Source organism: Rhinoraja longicauda, chromosome 31, assembly GCF_053455715.1.
Source record: "Rhinoraja longicauda isolate Sanriku21f chromosome 31, sRhiLon1.1, whole genome shotgun sequence".
In the NCBI taxonomy this organism is placed as follows: domain Eukaryota; kingdom Metazoa; phylum Chordata; class Chondrichthyes; order Rajiformes; family Arhynchobatidae; genus Rhinoraja; species Rhinoraja longicauda.
The window spans coordinates 255,231-279,559 of NC_135983.1; the positions used below are offsets into that span (position 1 = coordinate 255,231).

The window sequence follows — 24,329 nt, forward strand, 5'->3', positions numbered from 1 at the left end:
TTAGGAATCTATAATCAAAATAAAAAAACTACAGATGTTGCAAATCTGAAATAAGAAGAGACACCTCTTGTTATTTCAGTTCCATTCATAGATGCTGCCTCAATATGTTCATTATTTTCTATTCATGTGCTCATCACTGTTCACTTCCCCTCAAACTCTCTCATGACTAATATGTTGTAATTTAGATTAAAACTCTTAACAGATAAAGATAAAATTTCTTGCGATCCTTGCAGCTCCATGTATGAAACAATCTCTGAATATGCCATCATTTTTACCTTGCAATGACAACACCACCTCAACTTGTTTAGATTGTAAAAGGCTATGGACAAATGATGAGTTGGCAGCATCACCAATGATCTGGATTGTTGAATTAAATTACCCATTTTCCTGTTGATTGCAGCCGGTGTTTTACAAGGGTTTTGCGGGCTCGCAGGTCATGCTGAGCAGCTTGGTGAACCAAGCACGAGCCATGCTGGACGAACAAGCTCGGCATCTGCTGAATGAGCATGAGCAAGCAACCATGGCGTATTATCTCGATGAGTACACGGAGAACAATATCAGTGTTCAGGCATTGGTAATGGCCCTCTTCGAGCTCCTCAATACTCATGCAAAGGTAACCATTGTATTGCTTATCATGATCTCTCCTAGAAAAAGGACTGCAAAGATATTTAACCTATTTCAGCTTCCCCAGCCGCCCACTGAATGAGACTCCACAGGGTCCTACTGCTCCCTGGCATCCTTCCAGGCCATGGTCCTAACACCGACACCGCAGTGACCCTTCCTTTAACGCTAAGCATGCCAATTCCCATACCCTCATTCCAAACCACATCTGCCTCTCCTGAGCGTCCCCCCCCCCTCTCCCATAAGCCACCACCCCTCCCAACTGTAACCCCAGCCCCTACCGCGGCCGGATTTTCACCATCCTCCCTGACCTCCCCCTCCCCCATGCTGATGGTCTGGCCTTTCCATTGAACGCACAAGTCAATACGTTCCAAGCCTGCCATGATGTCAAGCTCTTCTTCCATTACCTCCATCTCTGGGCCTTTTTCCCTGGCAAGGAGAACCCCTTCCCAGAGACGACCTTTTATCCTGCCTCTAACGTACCTCCTCCTCCTGGACTCCCCTGACTGCTTTTGACCATCTGTTCACCTTTTCAGCTCCAAAGTAAACCGAATTGACCAACTCGACTTTTCCACTCTCTTTTCCCACTCCAATCTCACCCCTTTCGAACGCACAATCCCAATATTGTTATCAAATCTGCTGTCAAGAGAGATGCCGTTGTAGTCTGGCAAGCTGACCTCGACTCTACTGAAGCCAGGTGTCAGCTGTCGGATACCTCATACTTATCCCTTGACCATGACATTGACAAACACCAGGCCATCACATCCCATATCATCGCCAAACTGATCATCTCTGGCAACCAACCCTCCACAGCGCCCAACCTTATAGACCACACTGCCTGTTTCTATCTTTTTTCCAAAATTCACACCCAGGACTTCCCTAGCAGGCCCATTGTTTCTGCTTGCTTCTGGCCAACCAATTTTCACCAAAGACCTTGATCCTATCGTATCCCCCTTGACCAGCCTCTTCCAACCTACATCTGTAATATCTGAGATATCTAGCTGTTCACCATTTCAATAACTTCCAATTCCTGAGCCCTCATTGCCTCATCTGTCCCATGTTCTTCCATTCCCGTTAAACCATTTCCCATCAAGTTCTTCCTTGAACAGACACCCAATCAGTTTCCTCTGCTATCACTTCCTCCATCTGCAAAACTTATCCTCACCCTTAACAACTTCTCTTTTGACACCTCTTACTTTCTTCAAGTTAAGAATGGTACTGAGCCAAAACGTGGTCTGTCCATTCCCTCCAAATATGCTGCCTTACTACTCAGTCCCTCCAGCACTATTTGTGCTCAAGATTCCAGCATCTGCATTTTCTTGTGTGACCTATTCTTTCCACCAAATTTCTCCCCATTATTGCTTTAGCTGAAAGCTATCATCTCGACCAAGATAGAGATTTATTCTGCATATATTGATCATTGTCTTATTGCCTGAATTTTGAACATTTGGATAAGTGTGGGGCAAATGGTCTATTCTAGTGCCAAACTGTTCTATGTTCTAAATATTAAATTAATTCAAAAAATATTTGCCAAGTCATACAGTCTTATCCCAATTTGCTTGTTGGTTGTTGTGGAGGTTCACAGAGAGTGGATAGGGGAATTGGAGTTGTAGGTGGCTGTGGTGTGAGACCAGTCCCAGGATAATGAAGTGTCTGATCATCTCCTCATTCAGCATCAGATGTGAAGGCCAGCACCAAGGATAATGTGTAACGGGCAAGAATAATCATTTGAATTGGAAATTTGTGGGTTACACCTTGTCATTACATTTACTGGACATGTAACACAGTAATAGTGTTGTGTTCTTTATCGTTCATCAGTTCTCCTTGCTCTCGGAGGTCCGAGGTATAGTTACACCTCAGGATCTGGATAGATTTGACAGCATGGTATTGAGGCGTGAGATTGAATCAATGAAAGCTCGTCAGACTTCCAGCACTGGAACCGATTCCTACTCTGCCATGTCCTATGGGGAGACAGCCTCTTCGTCTGGCAGTTACTACACATCTACCACCCTCAGTTCTGCCAGGGTGAGTATCTCGAAGGGGGAGGAAGTTGTTGCTCAGTATTCTGCCCACTGGTGATACCTGCATGATGATGTGCCTCAGGGCTGGAGGTTAGATTAAATTCACGTGCAGAACCAATTGTAACTGATTGGTCTCGGGTACAAAATAACAAATCCCGGAGGCCAAAATTTGCACAATGGAAAAAAGTGTTTCGAATTTGTTGAATAAAACAAATGAAATCCACCAGTGTGTGTTGGATGACCTGGTGAAGCACAAGCTGGAATATTAACAGCTAACTCGATCCAAGGTCCATCACATCCCTTTCACCCCCAAATATGCCCTTCCTCAGTCTGCCCTGCGGAATATTGTGAGCGGTCACCAGCTTGCGTGCAGTCACATGCTTCTCTACCCACATACATGTGCAGTCACATGCTTCTCCACCCACATACATGTGCAGTCACACGCTTCTCCACCCACATACATGTGCAGTCACAAGCTTCTCCACCCACATACAGACACTACAGTCACACGTTTCTCTACCCATACATGTGCAGTCACACGCTTCACCCACATACATGTGCAGTCACACGCTTCTCCACCCACATACATGTGCAGTCACACACTTCTCCACCCATATACATGCACAGTCACTTGCTTATCCAATCACATACATGTGCAGTCACACACTTCTGCACCCACATACATGTGCAATCACATGCTTCTCCACCCACATACAGACACTGCAGTCACACGTTTCTCTACCCACATTCATGTGCAGTCACATGCTTTTCCACCCACATACGTGCAGTTACACGCTTCTCCACCCACATACATGTGCAGTCACACGCTTCTCTACTCACATAGAGACACTGCAGTCACACCCTTCTCCACCCACATACAGACACTGCAGTTACACACTTCTCCACCCACATACATGTGCAGTCACACGCTTCTCCACCCACATACAGACGCTGCAGTCACACACTTCTCCACCCACATACATGTGCAGTCACACGCTTCTCCACCCATATACATGTGCACTCACACGCTTTTCCACCCATATACATGTGCAGTCACACGCTTCTCCACCCATATACATGTGCAGTCACACGCTTCTCCACCCATATACACACTCTTCCCCCATTTGCACTGCAGAATGTTCTGTGCACTGACCAGCTTGGGCCCAGAGTGATCCCCACTTCCAGGCACCATCTGAACAGAGGCAGCTGGAACTAGCTAGAAACCAAAGTATGCAACCCAACACGGGAGAGCCGATGGATGGAAGAGGATTACTAAAACGCCTGTATTCTTGTTTTTTCATGCGTATGGCTGGAATGATTGACCTCACTAAGGAGTGTAGTGCCTTTCCGACCCCTCCCCTGGAACATCTCACTGTTGCATCAGCCTCCTATTATTCGGTCACTCTAGATTTGCTTCAGTGCACTTTGATGTCATTAGTTGTCTCTCATGTCTTAGTGCTAATGTTTGACATTGAATTCTTGCAGGAACGCCTGTTGTGGTTAATAGACCTTATGGAGGTACATCTTTCCCCCTGTGTGAACTTGACTGCTGTGGTTTCTAGAGCAGAGGCTCAGTTTGTTTGCTAGATTAGTGGCAGCTAATTCCGATTGCCATGTATCAGCAATGTGTGCAATTTATGATCGATTCTGCTTACTTTTTGCCCCAGTGTGTTGTGCGAAATCTGCATGCTACTCTTTTAGTTTCTATTATTCTTTATGCTTCAATAATATTTTTTAAATCGCTTGATTACAAACATTGCTTTCTCTGGAGTGTTGGAGGCTGAGGAGAGACCTGATAGAATCATATAAAATTATGCGAGGCATAGGTAGAGTAGATAGTCAGAACCCTTTTCCAGGGTGCAAGTGTCAAAGACTAGAGGGCATAGCTATAAGGTGAGAGAGTAAATTTAAAGTTGTGCGATGCAAATTTGGTAGCAGATACAATATTGGGGTTTAAGAGGAATTTGTAGAGGCACATGAACGAGCTTACAGGGATTGAATTGTGTGCAGGCAGATAGGATAAGTGTAGTTTGGCAATGTGATTGGCGCAGACATAGTGCCTGATGGATCTGTTCATGTGCTGTATGTACTACCTTTAAACTTGCTAGGATCCTGTTTTCCACATTCCTTTTTAATTCACTGGTGCCTCGTTTCCCACATCTCTAAATGTATCGATTAAATTATTTAACATCTGTAAAAAAGTGAATTTGAAGTTGTAGTGTGAATGACATGACATCCAATAGTCAAGAAAATCTGTTCATCACTAAAGTTCTGATGATGCCAAATTACAGTGTTTCACTGTAGTATATGGTGGTTCCTTAATGCACTGGCTCGGACTAGCCCGGTGATTCCAGTGGGTGCATTTCACAGTGCACTATTCCTTCACACCAGAAGCCCGAACGTCCTCTCAATCAGTAATTCCATTAGTAAGATGGCACGGTAGCGCAGCGGTAGAGTTGCTGCTTTACAGCGAATGCAGCGCCGGAGACTCAGGTTCGATCCTGACTACGGGTGTTGTACTGTAAGGAGTTTGTACGTTCTCCCCGTGACCTGCGTGGGTTTTCTCCGAGATCTTCGGTTTCCTCCCACACTCCAAAGACGTACAGGTATGTAGGTTAATTTGACTGGGTAAATGTAAAAAAAAAAAATTGTCCCTAGTGTGTGTAGGATAGTGTTAATGTGCGGAGATCGCTGGGCGGCGCGGACTTGGTGGGCCGAAAAGGCCTGTTTCCGCGCTGTATATATATGATATGATATGATATGATATGATAAGATGACACCAAGGTTGCTAGAATGGAAGATGGTGAAAAATGATGTCAATGTATACAGTGGGAGATAGATCAGCTACAGAAATGGTGGAGAAATGGTAGATGAAGTTTAATCTGAGCAAGTGTGAGATGTTGCACATTAGGCAGTCAAATGTAAGAAGAGAGTATAAAATTAATGGCTAGATCCTTAACAGCATTGATGTACAGAGGGGTGGTTGTGTCCAAGTCCCTAGCTCCCTGAAAGTGGCAATACAATTAGGTAGAGCAGTAAAGAAGGAATATGGTTTACTTGCCTTCATTGTTCGGGGCATTGAGTAAAAGAGTCAGGAAGTCATGATGCAGCTTTACAGTACTTTGGTTAAGACGCATTTGGAGTGTATTGTGTGCATTTCTGGTCGCCCCAATGCAGGAAAAATGTGGAGGCTTTGGAAAGGATGTAAAGGAGGTTTACGAGAGTGATGCTTGGATTAAGGGGTGTTAGTTACAGAGAGAGGTTGGACGGTCGTGGATTGTTTTCTCTGGAGCGCCAGAGGTTGATGGAGACCTAATCTGTCTATAGAGGCATAGATCGGGTAGACAGTCAGAACTTTTTCCCCAGGATGGAAATATCAAATAATAGACTGCATAGCTATAAGGTGAGAGGGGCAACGTTTAAAGGTGATGTGCGAGGCAGGCGCTGCTGCGGGTGGTGGTTGAGGCAGATATGACAATAGCATTTAAGAGACTTTTGGATGGCACATGGATATGCAGGGAATGGTGGGATATGGATCATGTGCAGACAGAGAAGAACTGAGCTTGGCATCATGTTTGGCACAGTTATTGTGGGCTGAAAGGCCTGTTCTTCTGATGTATTGTTCTATGTTCATCACATTCAAGTACTGGACAACCCACCAGAATGTGTGAAACTTTTGATCTGTAAGTTATTCACCAAAACTCGTCTCTTAATAGAAAATTGCCTTTCGTGGACTGGAATAAATTAATTTTTTGTGCAGCTTCATTCTAAAATTTGGACAAAATTTAAACTTTCAAGTTCATAGACAATAAATTCTGTTAACGTTTTAGTGTTTAATTTGAACAACCTGCTGAGTTACTCCAGCTTTTTGTGTCAACCTTTGTTTTGAACAATGTAAACCCTGGCTTTGAGATTTTCCCATTTGTAGAATACAAATAATTGAAAACAGGCGGCGGTTATTCGACCCTAATGCCTCTGCTGACATTGCAGTTACTTCCCCGGCCCTGTTCTTTCCTCTCTGTTCTGCAAATTATTTCCCCTCCACTGTTTACGTAGTTGCCTTTAGAAGGTTGGGTGCTTCCCCAACTGTTTCAAAGAACATGTCCTGACTGTAGTAAAACTCACTCTGTCTCCTCTCCGCTACTTCTCCCCTTCACTGCATCTGCCACATAAAGCAGATTCTTTGTTATCCTGTGCAAACCTTTCCTGATTCTGAATCCCTGTTAAAGCTCTTCTTAGCATTTGTTCTAGGGAGAACATTCCCAACTACTTCAGTCTAACCACGGAGTGATTTGATTTAAATAAATCAACTGCGTTGGCTGGGTGGTTGAGTTGACAACAGGTTTAGGTTAATTCACAGCAGTAGCAGCAAAGGAATTTCTGCAATGCAGCTGGGCAGTTACTGGAAGCGGTGAAACTTCCAGGGTTGTTTAGTTTCGGGTTTTTTATTGTCACACTGTACCGATGTACAGTGGTAAAGGCTGATTTGAGAGTGGCATTTAAGATGCTTTTAGATATGCACATGAATGGAGGTAATATGGATCAAGTGTAGGCATCTTGACATTATGTTTGGCACAGACATTGTGACGTAAAGGGCCTATTCCTGTGCTACACTTGTCTATCGTTTATGTTACATAAGCAATTTAATATAATCGTGCCTGAATCTCTCAAGCTGGACTCCTTCCTGAGTCCAGCGTCAATCAGCTAACTTCAAGCTGTTCCGAAACATTAAGAAGATATTTGATTCCGCAGCCTAACCTGAAATGTGTATTTTTAGGCATTTGCTCACCTTCGTTCAGTCCGCCTTGGCCTATGTGATCACCCGGTTTCCAAACACTTCAACTCTTTTTCCCATTCCCACACTGACCTTTCTGTCCTGGGCCTCCTCCATTGTCAGCATCTCATATTTTGCTTGGGCAGCTTACAACTCAGTGGTATGAATATTGATTTATCTCAGTTCAAATAACCCTTGCATGTTCCTCTTTCTGTTCCTCCCCAACCCCAGTTGTCCTACTAATTTTACTGTCGTCCTGTTGAGTTCCTCTGTCTGTACAACTCGTTATCATCTATCCCACAGCTAACAATGGGCTACTGTGTGTCCCACATTTCCTTGATTAACGTTACTTTTTGCATATCTTCCATTGATTTTGCCTCAGTAACCTCTATATCTCTCATTCCCCTTTCCCCTGGCTCGCAGTCTGAAGAAGGGTCTCGACCCAAAAAGTCATCTATTCCTTTTCGCCAGAGATGCTGCCTGACCTGCTGAGTTACTCCAACCTTTTATGTCCGTCTTCGGTTTAAACCAACATTCTGCAATTCCTCCCTACACATGTGTATTTTTAGGACTGATTTGGTCTCAATGAATCAAATTTGTTTTCAGATTCCAGCAATATGGGACCAGAGCTCTATAAAATGTACAATCATCCTGCAGCCACAAAGACTTCCATAAAAATGTGGTCAATAAATGAGGTCAAAGTAAAGTCAGTCTGGTTTGGCAAATTAATTAAAGAAGCATATTCTATGTTCAGAGAGGTGAAGGAGGGCTGGGGAGAATTAGTGAATTAAATAAATGTGACAAATTCATCTGATGAAGCTTTGGTTGGAAAGAGGTCAGCTGTGAATCAATGAATTCATTAAATACCCCTGAATCATTGCACCAGCCTTGGGGGGCAATCAAGGAGTCACACAATAAGCGAGTTCGGTATCTCGACTGCCCAGGTCATAGGTCACTCGCGTTAAACATTCTCACCGGCTGAGCTGCTGCGTGTATACAAACCTGCGTTTCATCCATATTTTCCAGTTTTGCTTCTTCGTGATAAGAAAATATTGCTTTCAAAACTATTAACTAGGTGTATTTATGGTTAATTTGTACAAAACTACGATGATTTTGTTGGTCTTATTGCTTTATGCTTCGATGAGTGAGCAAGATCGTGACGATTTTCTTTTGCATTGTAACTTGTATGTAATGGACATGCTTACAGGACCCTATTTGAATGAACATGATTGACATTGTTATTTATTTTGTTTTATATGTTACTGGCAAAGCCATGCGCATTTGTGCAATTTTGGGCTGTGGGAGTAGCAGGTATCACCTGAATAAGTGGATGCAGAATGTGTGTGACAGCCACAACTGTCAATTTGCAACGGGAAACTGTTTCTGCCCACCTCCCTTCAAACTCTAGGAAAAAAACTGCAGATGCTGGTTTAAATCGAAGGTAGACACAAAATGCTGGAGCAACTCAGCGGGTCAGGCAGCATCTCGGGAGAAAAGGAATGGGTGACGTTTCAGGTCGAGACCTTTCTTCAGATTGGAGAATAAGCGAGTTTGGTATCTCGCTTCTTCAGCGCGAGTGACCGATGACCTTGGCATGAGCAGTCGAGATACCGAACTCGCTTATTCTCAGCTTGTTCAATGAATAGAATGTGTACAGACTGCATGAAACCTGACTGGGGCACCAGGCCTGTCGCTTGTTAGCAATTGCCACTGTCGCATGCACTTTGTGCTTTGGTTAGTTACAAGTGGTCATTCCACTTGCTGCTCCGTCTTTTGGAAATCTTCAAAGACCGTATCTGGGTAGGGTTAAAGGCTAGAGGCGACATCATTGAATGGAGAGCAGCTTCAAAGTGTTGAATGACCCACCTCTTCAAATTCCTGTGTGACTAAGCTCATCTGTATTTTAAAACACAACTTCAACAAAATTACTGGTAACTGATGTCAGAGAACCAAGCACCAGTTTAGTAGCTAAATATTCTCCAGGATGGGCCACAGGAGAGGGTGGTGGGGCCATCAGTGGTGGACGTGTCATCAGTGGATGGTGAATGGTGGAATAGTCAGTGGTGGACACGATATCAGAGGATGGTGAATGGTGGAATAGTCGGTGATGGACATGTCACCAGTGGATGGTGTGTGGTGGATAACTCGGTGGTTGCCACATCACCATTGGACAGTGGAGTCGTTGATGGTGGATACGTCATGAGAGGATGGTGTGTGGTGGAACCATCGGTGTGGACATGTCATCAGTGGACAGTGTGTGCTGGAGCAGTCGATGTGGACAAGTCATGAGAGGATGGTATGTAGTGGAACAATCGGTGGTGGACATGCCATCAGAAGATGGATATTGATTCATTGAATTAGCCACAGCCATCGACAATGAGGAGGCTGCCCTCTGGAGTACATCAGTGGGATAGCAGCAGTGTGCAACATGAAACACAAGAATCATGGAGCCATACAGTGGATAGACAGACTCTTCGGTCCATTTGCTCCATGCCGACTACCAAGTCCAATTTATACTAATCCCTTTTTAACAGCACTTGGTCTGTTGTCTTTTCCGCCTTAGTGATTCAAGTGTTCATCCAGATAGTGTTTAGATGTGGTGTCTCGGTCTCCACTCGGCAGCATGGTGCAGACTCCTCCCATTCTCTGGGTGAAATTGTTTCTTCAGATCCTCTCTAATCCTCTTACTGTTCATCTTAAAACTGATGCCCTGTGATTTTACGTACCTCTGCTTTTGGGAAAGGGTTCCTCCTTTCTATGCCTCTCATAATTTTGTGTGCCTCTATCTTCCTGCATTCCAAAGAAAGCAAACCAGATGTGTACAGTTTCTGTCTCCACAGACGCGGCCTGACTGCTGACTTTATCCAGGGTTTTAATTTTTATTTCAGCTTTGCGCAAGTCATTGGTGAGACTGCACGTGGACTACTGTGCACAGAATCCCACTATATACGATATCCTACCTCAGAGTCCGTGATCCCAGCAATCTTGGTGTCATCTGCAAACTAACCAGCCCATCTACATTCACGTCCAAGTCATTTATATATATCAAAACAGCAGAGGTCCCTGCGGAACTCCACTGGTCACAGACCTCCATCCTGAATATCTACCTTCCACCACAACCCTCTTGCTTCTATCAGTACACCAGTTCTGAATCTATACAATCATATCACTGTTAATCCTGTGCATCTCAATCTTCTAGATCAGCTCACAATGGGGGATATAGTAAAATATATGTAAACAACATCCAGCCCTGCCCTTATTGATCACCTTCATCACCTCTCAAAAAACTTGATCAAGTTAGCAAGGCACGATATGCCGTGTAACAAAACCTTGCTCACTGTCCCTAATTAACCCATTCACTTCCAAAATAAGCAGTAAACCCTATCCGATTGCTTCCCTACCAGTAATGTGAGGCTCACCCTCTTGTAATTCCCTGGATTCTTTCCACTTCCATTCTTAAAACAAAGGAGCAACATTAGCTACTGTCCAGTGCTCCAGGACCTTGCCTATGGCTAGGAAAGACACTAAGATCTTCATTATCTCCCACAATCTCTTCTCTTGCTTCTGAATAAGCTGGGATAGATCCCACAGAGATAAATATCTGACAGCATCCAAATTTGAGAGAAACTCCTTCATCCCCTCCGATAATGAATCCAAGGCTTTACTTGCATTGATAGAGGCTGTGTGCATTGGTTCATGCTGCTCCCTGCATTTATTTGGAGTTTTTGGAAAATGAAGATTGTGACCATTGTACCAGGGATGGATGGAATCTGACATAATTAGGGAGGGTCTCTTTAACCAAGGAAAAGAAGGTCATAGAATCGTACAGCACAGAAACAAGCCCTTCGGCCCAACTCATCCATGCTGATTAAGATGCCTCATCTCAGCTAGTCCATTTGTCCACTTTGGGCCAATATCTCTCTAAACCTTTCCAATCTGTCCAAGTGTCTTATAAGTGTCCCCCGGTAGTTTGTTCCCTACAGTATATCCACACCCTCTGAGTGAAAAAGTTGCCCCTCAGTTTCCTCTGATTCTTTATCCCCCTACTTTGGGTAAAAGATTCTGTGCATTCATTATCCTCCTCATGATCTTATACACCTCCTCTACATGATCATCCCTCAGTCTCCTATTCTCTAAGGAATAAAGTCCTAGTCTGCCCAATCTCTTCCAATAGCCAAGCTCTTGAGTCCTGGCAACATCTTTGTAAATCTTCTCCTTACTCTTTCTAGCTGAATGACATCTTACCTATGCCATTGAGTATATCATTAGGTATGACCTTTGCAATGACCTTTCCTGTTGCAGACGGCGGTTTTGTTTCTGTGGTTTTTATTGAGTGTTTGTTGAATGAATTGATAATGTCTGTGCGGGAGCTATTCTCCTGTGAAGAAAAAATAGTCCTGTGTGGACACAGTATTTGGGAGGATGTATTCTGGGGCAAGAGTGGAAAATACACATTGAATCATCGCCACAACATTTACTGATCAATATTATTTAAGGAATTTAATACATTACTCTGAAAACTACCCAAGGCTCCCATTGTGCCCTCAATGGACTGAGTCCCCGATGTTTTTAATGCGTAGTGCATTCAGTATTCTCTGCTTTTCACCACCTCACAGTTAGAATGACTCTTGTGACATTTTGTATCCCAAAACGCATGCAGAGTTCAGGCCTCAATCCCTGGAGTCTAATGAATGGAGAGAAGTTTTATTTACATTGATCTGTCCAGTTGAATAATTTGTCTGTTCTTGCACACAGAACGACACAGATGTCACGGTGACCAGCCAGATGCAGGGGGATTTAGGAGGTTTGCCGGACATCTCTCTGGTGAGTATTTCGCACTGCCTGCACTGCGTCCTGCCAGGTAATTATACTCTGGTTCACTAAAGTGAACTGATGTTTGCTTTCACAAATATAGAAAAAACATTTATCATTATTGTATCTTTGTTCCTATAAGCTCAAGGGAAGAATTAATTCAGCAGTAACAGAGAGTATTGAAAGTTGTAAAATATTACCCTATTAGCAAATCACTCACTCAGCATCAGAATGAGTTTCTCTATTTAACCTCAGCGTGTGCATTCTATAGTAAAAAATTCTATAATTCCACAAATGCTATGAAGTCGTGTATTTTTTATTTGTACAGGAGAAGTTGACTGACCAAAATTAAGAGTAAAGTGTGTGCAAGTGTATGTGGTAGGTCCATCTTCAGTATCAACATAGAACACTACAGCACAGGAAAAGGCCCTTAGGCCCAAAATGTCTGTGCTGACCATGATGCCAAGATGTCATGTAAATCATACCCTCCCATTCCCTACATATCGATATGCCTGTCCAAAAGGCTCTTAAAATGCACTATCATATTTGCTCAATGTCCAGCCCCAGCAGCATGTTCCAGGAACTGGCAACCCCTGTGTAAAAACAAAGATTGACCCTACATCTTTAAACATTGCCCTTCTTACTTTAAAGCTATATTCACTAGTATTTGTTCTTTCCTCCCTGAGAAAAAGGTTCTGACGATCTATGCCTCTCATAATTTTATACACTTCTATCAGTTCTCCCAGCAACCTCCGGCATTCCATAGAAAACAATCCAAGTCTGTCCAACCTTTCCATGTAGCTAATACCCTGTAATACAGGGTAATGCTTCCTTTGTCCCGCCCCCCTGACATCAGTCTGAAGAAGGGTCTCGACCCGAAACGTCACCCATTCCTTCTCTCCTGAAATGCTGCCTGACCTGCTAAGTTACTCCAGCATTTTGTGAATAAATACCCTGTAATACAGGCATCATTCTGGTATACCTTCTTTCCAAAGTAATGGGGAGACCAGAATTGCACGCAACACTCCAAATGCGAACTAACCGAAGTCCTATAAAGCTGCAAGGTGACTTCTTGACTCTTGTGGTCAATGCCCAACCTATGACAGCAAGCATACCATATGCATCAATGTTGATAACGGTCATCCCATTTATTGCGTATTTTCCACTTACATTTGGGGAGATGGCAGGAGAATAGGGTTAGGCGGGAGAGATAGATCAGCCATGAATAAATGGCGGAGTAGACTTAATGGGCCTAATTCTGCTCCTATCTCTTATGATCTTATGATATACATTTGACCTCCCAGACCTCACCACCTTACACTTGCTCAGATTAAACTCCATCTGCATTTTAACATCCATTTAGTTAGAGAGAAACTGGCCCTTCGGACTAACTTGCTCACACCGGCCAACATGTCCCAGCTACACTAGTTCCACCTGCATTTGGTCGATATCCCTCCAAACCTGTCCTATCCATGTACCGTAGGAAAATAACTGCAGATGCTGGTACAAATCGAAGCGGTATGAACATTGACTTCCCCAACTTTAGATAGTTCCTCTGTCTCTCTCTTACCCTCCCCCTTTCCAGATCTCCCTCTATCTTCCTGTCTCATCTATATCCTTCCTTTGTCCCGCCCCCCCTGACATCAGTCTGAGGAAGGGTCTCGACCCGAAACGTCACCCATTCCTTCTCTCGTGAGATGCTGCCTATCCATGTACCTGTCTGTCTCACAAACATTGGGATTGTCCCAGCCTCAACTACCTCCTCTGGCAGCTTATTCCATACACCCACCACCCTTTGTTACCCCTCAGATTCCTATTAAAGTTACCCCTCAGATTCCTATTAAATCTCTTCTCCTTCACCTTAAACCTATGTCTTCTGATCCTTGATTCATCTACTCTGGGCACGAGACTAATGCAGCTACCCGATCTATTCCTCTCATGATTTTAAGCACCTCTATAAGATCACCCCTCATCCTCCTGTGCTCCAAGGAATAGAGTCCCAGCCTACTTAATCTCTCCCAAAAGCTCAGACCCTCTAGTCCTGGCCACATTCTCGTAAACCTTCTCTGTACCCTTTCCAGCTTGACAACATCTTTACTATAACATGGTGTCCAGAACTAAACACTATACTCTTAATGCGGTCTCACCAACATCTTATACAACGCCAACATGCCTCCCAACTTCTATACTTAATACTCTGACTGATGAAGGCCAATGTGTCAAAAGCCTTTTTGACCATTCTATTTACCTGTGACTCCACCTTCAAGGAACTATGCATGTTGGAATCAAGGGATATGGGGAGAAGTTGGGCACAGGTTACTGATTGTGGATGATCAGCCATGATCACAATGAATGGCGGTGCTGGCTCGAAGGGCTGAATGGCCTCCTCCTGCACCTATTTTCTATGTTTCTGTGCACCTGCACTCCTAGATCCCTCTGTTCTACAACACTCCACAGAACTCTACCATTCACTGTGTAGGTCCTGCCTATGTTAGACTTTCCAAAATGCAACATCCCACATTTCTCAGTATTAAATTCTATCAGTCCACCTGGCCATTTGATCAAGATCCTGCTGTAATTTTTCACAATCAACTTCACTGTCTGCAAAACCACCCACTTTTGTATCATCAGCAAACTTGCTAATCTCGCCATGTAGGTCCTCATCCAAATCATTGATGTAGATGACAAACAGTAACGGGCCCCAGCACTGAACCCTGAGGCACACATTTCTGTAGCTGATCTATGTCCCGCTGTGTACATTGACAGCCTTCTATACAGTCTGTGACCCCAGCAATCTTGGTGTCATTTGCAAACTTACTGACCAACTCATCAACGTTTACGTCCAAGTCATTTATGTACATCATAGACAGCAGAGGTCCTAGCACAGATCCCTCTGGAACCCCACTGGTCATAGACCTCCAGCCTGAATATGGTCTTTCCACTCCAACCCTCTGTCTTCTATCAGTAAGCCAGTTTTGAATCCATACGACTAAGTCACTATTAATCTCATGCATTATTCTGGGTCAGCCTGCCATGGGGGGCTTTATCAAATATCTTACCAAAATCCATGGAAATAACATTCACCCTCATCGATCACTTTCGTCACCTCCTCAAAAGATTTGATCAAGTTAGTAAGACACGACTTGCTGTATATAAACCATGCCACTTGTCCCTAGGTATTTATTCATAAAATGCTGGAGTAACTCAGCAGGTCAGGCAGCATCTCAGGAGAGAAGGAATGGGTGACGTTTCGGGTCGAGACTGAAGACGGGTCTCGACCCGAAACGTTACCCATTCCTTCTCTCCTGAGATGCTGCCTGACCTGCTGAGTTACTCCAGCATTTTGTGAATAAATACCTTCGATTTGTGCCAGCATCTACAGTTATTTTCTTACACTATTATGCCACTTGTTCCTAATGAACCCATTTCCTTCGGGAGTAAACGCTATCCCAAAGAATCCACTCCAATATTTTCACTACTACTGACGTGAGGCTCTCCTACTTACAATTCCCTGGATTCTCTCCATTTCCCTTCTAAATAAAACTACATCAGCTTCTCCGGAATTTAGAAGGATGAGAGGGGATCTTATAGAAAAATATCAAATTATTAAGGGATTGGACACGCTAGATGCAGGAAACATGTTCCCGATGTTGGGGGAGTCCAGAACCAGGGGCCACAGTTTAAGAATAACGGGTAGGCCATTTGGAACTGAGATGAAGAAAAACGTTTTCACACAGAGAGTTGTGAATTTGTGGAATTCTCTGCCTCGGAAGGTAGTGGAGGCCGATTCACTGGATGCATTCAAAAGAGAGTTAGATTGAGCACTGAGGGCTAGTGGAATCAAGGTATATGGGGAGAAGGCAGGAACGGGGTTCTGATGGTGGATGATCAGCCATGATCACATTGAATGGCGTTGCTGGCTCGAAGGGCCGAATGGCCTCCTCCTGCACCTATTGTCTTTGTCTGTATCTATGTACTCTCTAGGCCTCCGGGACCTCGCCTGTGGCTAGACAAGATGCAAAGAACTTAGTCAAGGCTCCCACACTGGGTTGAACAGTGGGAAAAGCAACACAGACTGCCCTCTTCAGAAATTATCCTTCATTGTTCATCTTCAATGAGTCTGAGGTCTTCCAACAGTTTCTATTTGCTAATTAAAAGCCCATTTGGATTAACTTCTTTTAAACACGTTTTAATCAGTTCAAGCTTGACTGTGGAGCAGACTGAGGTTGTACTGCTCTGGAATTAAGGCTGTAAATTATGTCCATTAGCCACATTCAATTTTAGTTGCAGCCCAGACAGAGAGGAGGAGTTTCTCAACTCTAAATAAGGTTGCAATTATAACCGTTTTTGTTTGCTTTTTAGGACAATGTGCAGTTACTTACTGAAAATCCATCTGACTTGAGGCTTGCTCTACTGGAGTCTCCCAACCCTGCCTTTCAACAGCAACAGACAATCAAAGATGCACCAAGATGGAGCTCATCAGAGTCATCACATTCTGGCCTTTTCTTGATAGCTCCTCAAAGTCCTTCATTAACCACCACGAACATTGACAGCGAATCCACAAGTGACCGTTCATCTCTTGCCTCATCTTCAATCGTTTCGTTGGATGAGAAAGTTTGTACAATACACCCTAAAACCTCAAAGGCACCGAGCCCAGGGAATGAGGTGGTGCCACAACTCGCTCACGTTGCCCAGCATCTCATTGGGCCCTTTCCCAGAGTCAAGTCTCCGGCCCAACTGTTGCCCCTCTCTGAGTCTCTGCCGCCACCCGTCCTGCCACCTCTTGCCTCAACAGACAACTTAGCAGCAGCAAATCAGCACTTTGTCATGGTGGAGGTTCATCAGGCAAACAGCGAACCTGATGTCAATGAAATCAGAACATTGCCGCACCCCCGAGGTAAGCACCATTGTGCTGGCCGCTTGGAATTATGGCTTTTCATCTTTATTCTCAAAGAATGAGGCATTCCAGTTACTACACAGCCCACTTACAGGTGTATTCTCTCAAATTCTCAGCAACAAGAGTCATTGCAAGGCAAAGGAAGACAGAAAGAGTGGTATCTGTGGTTAGACCAGTCGCAGTGGTGTTGTAGTCACCACTCTATACAGAACCTATTATGTGTGCATCTAGTGTTTGAGCAAGATTTGTTTTCTGCCACTAACTGAACCTCTGTTCCCACCAGCTGCAGCTCTGTGCCAGTTGTCTGACACTGGGCAAACACTCAGTGAGGACAGTGGCGTTGATGTTGCTGAGATGGGTGGCAACAGCAAAGATGGCAGCCCGGGCTCTGCTGGCAGCAAAGTCACCAGTGGCATGGCACGGAATGCAGGCAACTCCGAGGGCCTCTCTAAACCAGTAAGTAATGTTTGTGGGCTCAACATTTCCTTGATTATCTCTGCTTTCTGCATATATTCCATTTATTTGTCCTAAGTACCACCCATATCTCTCATAACTCTCAGTCTGAAGAAGGGTCGCGAACCTAAACATCACCTATTCCTTCTCTCCAGAGATGCTGTCTGACCTGCTGAGTTGTTCCAGCATTTTGTGTCTGTCTTCAGTTTAACCAGCATGTGCAGTATGTTTAAAGTTGCTTAGTTCTTGACTGGGGGAACCATTGAATTAATTAAAGGAATTGGCACATAAAAATGAGCAGTAAAAATATAAATACTTGTACTTACATCTCACATTCTCAGATCCTTACATCCTCTGACATCAGATGGCCTTCACACACATACACTGCAAATGAACAGATTGCTTTTTACCATTTAGCAGAGCCATTGGCTCTGTGAGCAAAATTGAATTAATGATTCCACAGAGCAAGCTGAGCCTGATTCAAATACATGCACTAGTTGTGATGTTTGAGGGTATTTCAGAGTGGAAGTGGTAGCCTGATGAACTGTCAATATGGCAGTGAGGAAAATGCCAGAACAGACTGATGCTGGAACGTGTGGAAGCTTCTGGAAGGTGAAAGAAATTGTGTGGTGTCCTTGCCTGTGTCACTAAGTCAAAATGTCTTTATTCATTTGATCCAGAGTAGATGAGATAATCCATTCAGTGATTCCATAAGCCAAAAGCAAAGGGATTCCACAGTTCACTCTAATTACTTTCCCATAGCTGGCACTCAACAAACGCTTTTTATTGTACCTTGGTACATGTGACAATAAACTAAAGTGAACATTAAAACTGATGTTTTCACAGCACATCATTTGAATAATTAGCATCATTCGGGTTTGTGAGTGCTTCCACAAGTAAATTGCCAGTTGAATTTTTTCAAAACAATCTATCAATTTGTGTCTCACTTTCAAGGAATGATGTACTAGTGCCCCTAATGTCTCGCTGTTAAACACTCTCTACTCAATTGTGTGTATCTGGCCTAGTTAAAGTTCCCATAATGTATAGCATTTTTCCAAGTAGAACTCCATCAGTCATTCCCTTATCCCCCAGATCCTGTTGTCACCTCAGATAACCTTCTTCGCTGTCCACTCTACCTTCAATTTTGGAGTGATCTGCAAACTTAAATAAGCATACTGGTGCAAATCATCAATATATATGACATATATATTGGTCCTATCTCCGACATCTCCCTCCCGTTTCTGGACTATCTCCGACATCTCCCTCCCGTTTCTGGACCTCACCATCTCCATCACAGGAGACAGACTAGTGACGGACATTTACTATAAACCCACTGACTCACACAGCTATCTGGACTACACTTCTTCCCACCCGGTCCCCTGCAAAAAGTCTATCCCCTACTCCCAATTCCTCCGTCTACGCCCGGGATGAGGTGTTTCACACTAGGGAGTCAGAGATGTCCTCATTCTTCAGGAAACGGGGCTTCCCCTCTTCCATTATAGATGAGGCTCTCACTAGGGTCTCTTCTACATCCCGCAACTCCGCTCTTGCTCCCCCTCCCCCCACTCGCAACAAGGACAGAATCCCCCTCGTTCTCACCTTCCACCCCACCAGCCAGCGGATCCAACAAATCATCCGCCAACATTTCCGTCACCTACAACGGGACCCCACCACTGGCCATATCTTCCCATCCCCTCCCCTCTCTGCGTTCCGCAGAGACCGTTCCCTCCGAAACTCCCTGGTCCACTCGTCCATTCCTACCCAAACCACCCCATCCCCGGGCACTTTTCCCTGCAACCGCATGAGATGCAACACCTGTCCCTTTACCTCCCCCCTCAACTCCATCCAAGGACCCAAACAGTCTTTCCAGGTGAGACAGAGGTTCACCTGCACCTCCTCCAACCTCATCTATTGCATCCGCTGCTCTAGATGTCAACTTATTTACATCGGCGAAACCAAGAGCAGGCTCGGCGATCGCTTCGCTCAACACCTACACTCGGTCCGCATTGACCAAACTGATCTCCCGGTGGCCGAGCACTTCAACTCCCCTTCCCATTCCCAGTCTGACCTTTCTGTCATGGGCCTCCTCCAGTGCCATAGTGAGGCCCATCGGAAATTGGAGGAACAGCACCTCATATTTCGCCTGGGCAGCTTGCAGACCAGCGGTATGAACATTGACTTCTCCAACTTTAGATAGTTCCTCTGTCCCTCTCTTCCCCTCCCCCTTCCCAGATCTCCCTCTATCTTCCTGTCTCCACCTATATCCTTCCTTTGTCTCGCCCCCCTGACATCAGTCTGAAGAAGGGTCTCGACCCGGAACGTCACCCATTCCTTCTCTCCCGAGATGCTGCCTGACCTGCTGAGTTACTACAGCATTTTGTGAATAAATACCTTCGATTTGTACCAGCATCTGCAGTTATTTTCTTCTAATATATATCACAAACAATACAGGACAACAGGGTGGCTTTAATGTGAAGATTTGACCAGGTCATGATTTGGATAAGGGGATTGAAGCCAAGTTTGCAGATGATGCTGAAATAGGTGGAGAGGTAGGCAGTGTAGAGGAAGCAAGGACTCTACAGAAGGACATAGACAGGTTAGGAGAGTGGGCAGAGAAGTGGCAGATGAAATTCAGTGGAGCAAAGTGCGGAGTCATGCATTTTGATAATAAGAATAAAGGTGTAGATTATTTTATAAATGGGGAATCCAGAAATCGGAGGTGCAAAGGGACTTGGGAGTGCTGGTGCAGGACTCCCAAAAAGTTAATTTGCAAATGGACTCGGTAGTAAGGAAGCCAAATTCAATGCTGGCATTCATATCAAGAGGACTGGAATACAAAAGCAGAGATCAGCATAAGGCACTGGTAAGGCCACATTTGGAGTACTGTGAGCAAATTTTGGCCCTGTATCTGAGGAAGGATGTACTGGCTCTGGAGAGGGTCCAGAGGAGGATTACAAGAATGATTCTAGAAATTAGTAGGTTAGCATATGATGAGCACTTGACAGCACTGGGCCTGTACTCGCTGGAGTTTTGAAGGTTAAGACTTCATTGAAACTTACAGAATAATGAAAGGCACAGATAGAGTGGATGTGGAAAGGAAGTTTCCACTGGTGGGACAGTCTAGGACTGGAGGTCATAGCCTCAAAATTAAAGGGGGCTCTTTCAGAAAGGTGGTAAGGAGGAACTTCTTTAGTCAGAGGGTAGTTAATCTATAGAACTCTGCCACAGAGGCCTGTGGAGGCCAAGTCAGTGGATATTTTAAAAATTTTGAAACTCAATGGCTGTGGATCTCAGATCATTGAACCCGCATTGATAGCTCCACTGGAATACTTCAGCTGGCAGCGTTGGTGTGGAAGGTGCAGTGGCTCGGCATTGTGTGGTGGTTTGTAAGTGTGGGTTAGCAGTGAAAGCAGAGGGTTACAGGTCAATGCCGATGGACTGACATGTGTTTATAATGTCAAATTATGATTTGTTAAGCATGAAAAAATGTAACGCAGAATCAGTGTGATAGAACACAGAAAATACTGTGCTTGAACACAGTGATGGGTACACTTGTAAACAGCAGCAGGAAAGCTTTGCCATTGCCATCTGTTTTAACTGGGTCAACGTATTAATCAATTTGTGTTTCAGTGGCTGTTTAATGCTAATTCTCTGACATGGGAGCAATAAAATTGTGTTCAGTCACATACATCTCAATGCTTATGGCATTCAGATTAAAGCCAGTTGTGAATGCTTGATTGTGGCAGCTTGCAAATTCTCCAGGCATTGAAAGATGATTTCCGTTTTTGCCTTCTGATTAGCACTGAGAAAGATCATTTTGTGGCTACATTTGTCAGCTTTTTGTATCTTCTGGGATTTTTGTTATTACATCGGAGAATTAACTTCTGGGGTTTATGGTAGCATGTGGAGGGAATGCTGCTTGAGTGCTGGTGATGGAAGCTGCAATTGAATGGAAAAATACATACAGGGGCTCTAGGAAAAGGCATTCCAACCCCTTGGGCTTTCCATTGATTAGTACGGGTGTCGGGTTATAGAAACATAGAAACATCAAAAATAGGTGCAGGAGAAGGCTATTCGGCCCTTCGAGCCAGCACCGCCATTCATTGTGATCACGGCTGATCATCCCCAATCAATAACCCATGCCTACCTTCTCCCCATATCCCTTGATTACACTAGCCCCTAGAGTTCTATCTAACTTCTAACTCTCTCTTAAATCCATCCAGTGATTTGGCTTCCACGGCCCTCTGTGGCAGAGAATTCCACAAATTGACAACTCTCTGGGTGAAGGGGAGAAGGCAGGAGAATGGGGTAAGGAGGAGAAAATAGATCAGCCATGATTGAAAGCCGGAGTAGACGATGGGCCGAATGGCCTAATTCTGCCCCTATCACTTATTTCTTAAACTGAGATAACTTTGGTTGAGCATTGTATTGACTTGGATATCTTTTGCCATTTTCTTTATTAAATCTTAATTTGTAGCGCCTAAGGGCGGTATAGTGGCACAGGGGTTTGCTGTATTGTCGGTGCAAAAAAAATGTAGAGTTAAGTTTGAGAACGTAGTTAATTATTTCACTAAGGAGGGACACGACTGGAAAGAGCGCTTGGCACTCGCATTGCCATCTGTGGCTATTCAGGGAATTTCAACTGAGCTCTTGCAATTTTGTCCAGGTTATAGGTTGGGTGAACTAGCAGTTGCCAGAATTTGCCTGTATTTGTTTATACTCACAACCGATGTATGATTTGAATTTATTTAGCAGAAAAGAATGATAAGGACGCCAGTTTATTGTAATTGATTCATTGTCCTACCGGAGGATTTTGCAGAGTGGTTACATCCTTCCATACCTTGAAGTGGTTACTGTAGATAGTCTAGATTTCAGAAGCATGGAAAAGGTCAAGGATCTTTGTTGCCCAGTAGACTGTGAGTGGAATGATGGGTTTGAGATTTTGATCTTCAAATACCCTTTTCCTCAACTGACCAATGCCCGTTCTAGCACATTGAAGGCAATGGTGAATTTCATTGGTGACATCTGCCTTTGATAAGAGGTGAGTCCACAAATTCCAGTTTTGCCATTAACTATTTTGTTGGAGGATAGTGCTCCATTGCAGGATGGCCTGACCATTGTTCTGCATTGGTGTAAGCATTACTGTTAATTCTGAAGATTAGCTCCACTCCTCCAGGAGGTTTGTTTGAGAAGAAGTGCAACATTGCGATGAGAAAGATCGAGAAAGGCGTTGGAGCCTTGTTTGCCAGCAGTCTTTATTGAGATTGATTCCATTGTAGTTCAGATCATGGCTTGCGTGTATCGTGAATCAATCATAAGTTGGAAGTGGAGGAGCAGGTTGTGCAGAGAAAGCTGCAGAAGGACGTGGACAGGTTGGGAGAGTGGGCGGAGAAGTGGCAGATGGAATACAGCATAGCAAAGTGTGGAGTCATGCATTTTGGTAGGAATAAAGGCATAGACTATTTTCTAAATGGGGAGAGAATCCAAAAATCGGAGGTGCAATGGGACTTGGGAGTGCTGGTGCAGGATTCCCAAAAGATTAATTTGCAAATCAAATCGGTAGGGAGGAAGCCAAACATAATGGCAGCATCTATTTTAAGAGGACTGGAATACAAAAACAGGGATGTAATGCTGAAGATCTATAAGGCGCTGGTCAGGCCACATTTGGAGTATTGTGAGCAATTTTAGGCCTCATATCTGAGGGTCCAGAGATTTACGACAATGATCTCAGGAATGAGTGGATTAACATACAATGACCATTTGCTGGCATTGGGGCCTCTACTCACAGGGATGAGGGGGGATCTCATTGAAACTTACTGAATAGTGAAAGGCCTGGATAGAGTGGATATGGAGAGGATGTTTCTGCTAGTAGGAGTGTCTAGGACCAGAGGTCATAGCCTCGGAATTAAAGGACATTCCTTTCGTAAGGAGATGAGGAGGAATTTCTTTAGTCCGAGGTTGGTGAATCATTACCACAGAAGGCTGTGGAGGCTATGTCAAATCAATATTTTTAAGGCAGAGATAGATTCTTAATTAGAACGGGTGTCAGGGGTTATGGGGTGAAGGCAGGAGAATTGGGTTAGGAGGGAGAAATAGATCAGCCATGATTGAATGACGCAGCCGATGGGCTCAATGACCTAATTCTGCTCCTATCACTTATGAAGATGCAGATTTCTGTGAGCTGCTATATTTGAAGCGTATGCACCACACCCCAGTTGATGGGCTCGGAGATTATAATGCAAAGGGGAATGGCTATGTTAATTGGTTGTTGCTGCTGCCTGAATTTCTCTTTGACTTGTTGCACACTGATCTACAACAGAAAATACCAAATGCAAGATGAAGACTAGCAGGAATGAGGACTGTCAAAGAAGGGGGAGCTAAATTGTGTTTTCAGCAATACTTGCTCGACAACTGATAATAGCCTGGAGCAGAAGGAAAATGCGGAGCAGGTGTCATCTGTTCCAGTACTAACTGATGGTTTGTGTTCTCCTGCTGCAGCCTGGCCTGTTGGAGCCAACAACTGTTTTGGTGAGGGTCCCAAAGAGTGCACCCACCCTGGGCATTGCCATCGAAGGGGGAGCTAACACACGGCAACCGCTGCCCCGCATTGTCACCGTTCAGGTGAGTTGGCGGCAGTAACGCTGCATTGTAGGAGCTTTACTGTCCATAAAATGTTGTACGATCTACATCAAGGAGCCAGACACCAATCTATATACTAAAACTCTCGCTTGTTTGTTTGTTTGTTTGTTCC

At 44.3% G+C, this 24,329-nt stretch overlaps 1 protein-coding gene across 1 annotated transcript in view; it reads left to right on the forward strand.

Moving 5' to 3' along the window:
* The window catches only part of LOC144608253 (whirlin-like), a 46,964-nt gene that overhangs the window by 9,858 nt on the left and 12,777 nt on the right, over positions 1 to 24,329 (forward strand). Inside the window, exons 2-7 of the mRNA XM_078425847.1 lie at positions 401 to 613; positions 2,440 to 2,646; positions 12,172 to 12,240; positions 16,591 to 17,125; positions 17,409 to 17,581; positions 24,077 to 24,199. Of these exons, the coding sequence (XP_078281973.1) occupies positions 401 to 613; positions 2,440 to 2,646; positions 12,172 to 12,240; positions 16,591 to 17,125; positions 17,409 to 17,581; positions 24,077 to 24,199 (1,320 nt within the window). The remainder of the gene's footprint in view (positions 1 to 400; positions 614 to 2,439; positions 2,647 to 12,171; positions 12,241 to 16,590; positions 17,126 to 17,408; positions 17,582 to 24,076; positions 24,200 to 24,329) is intronic.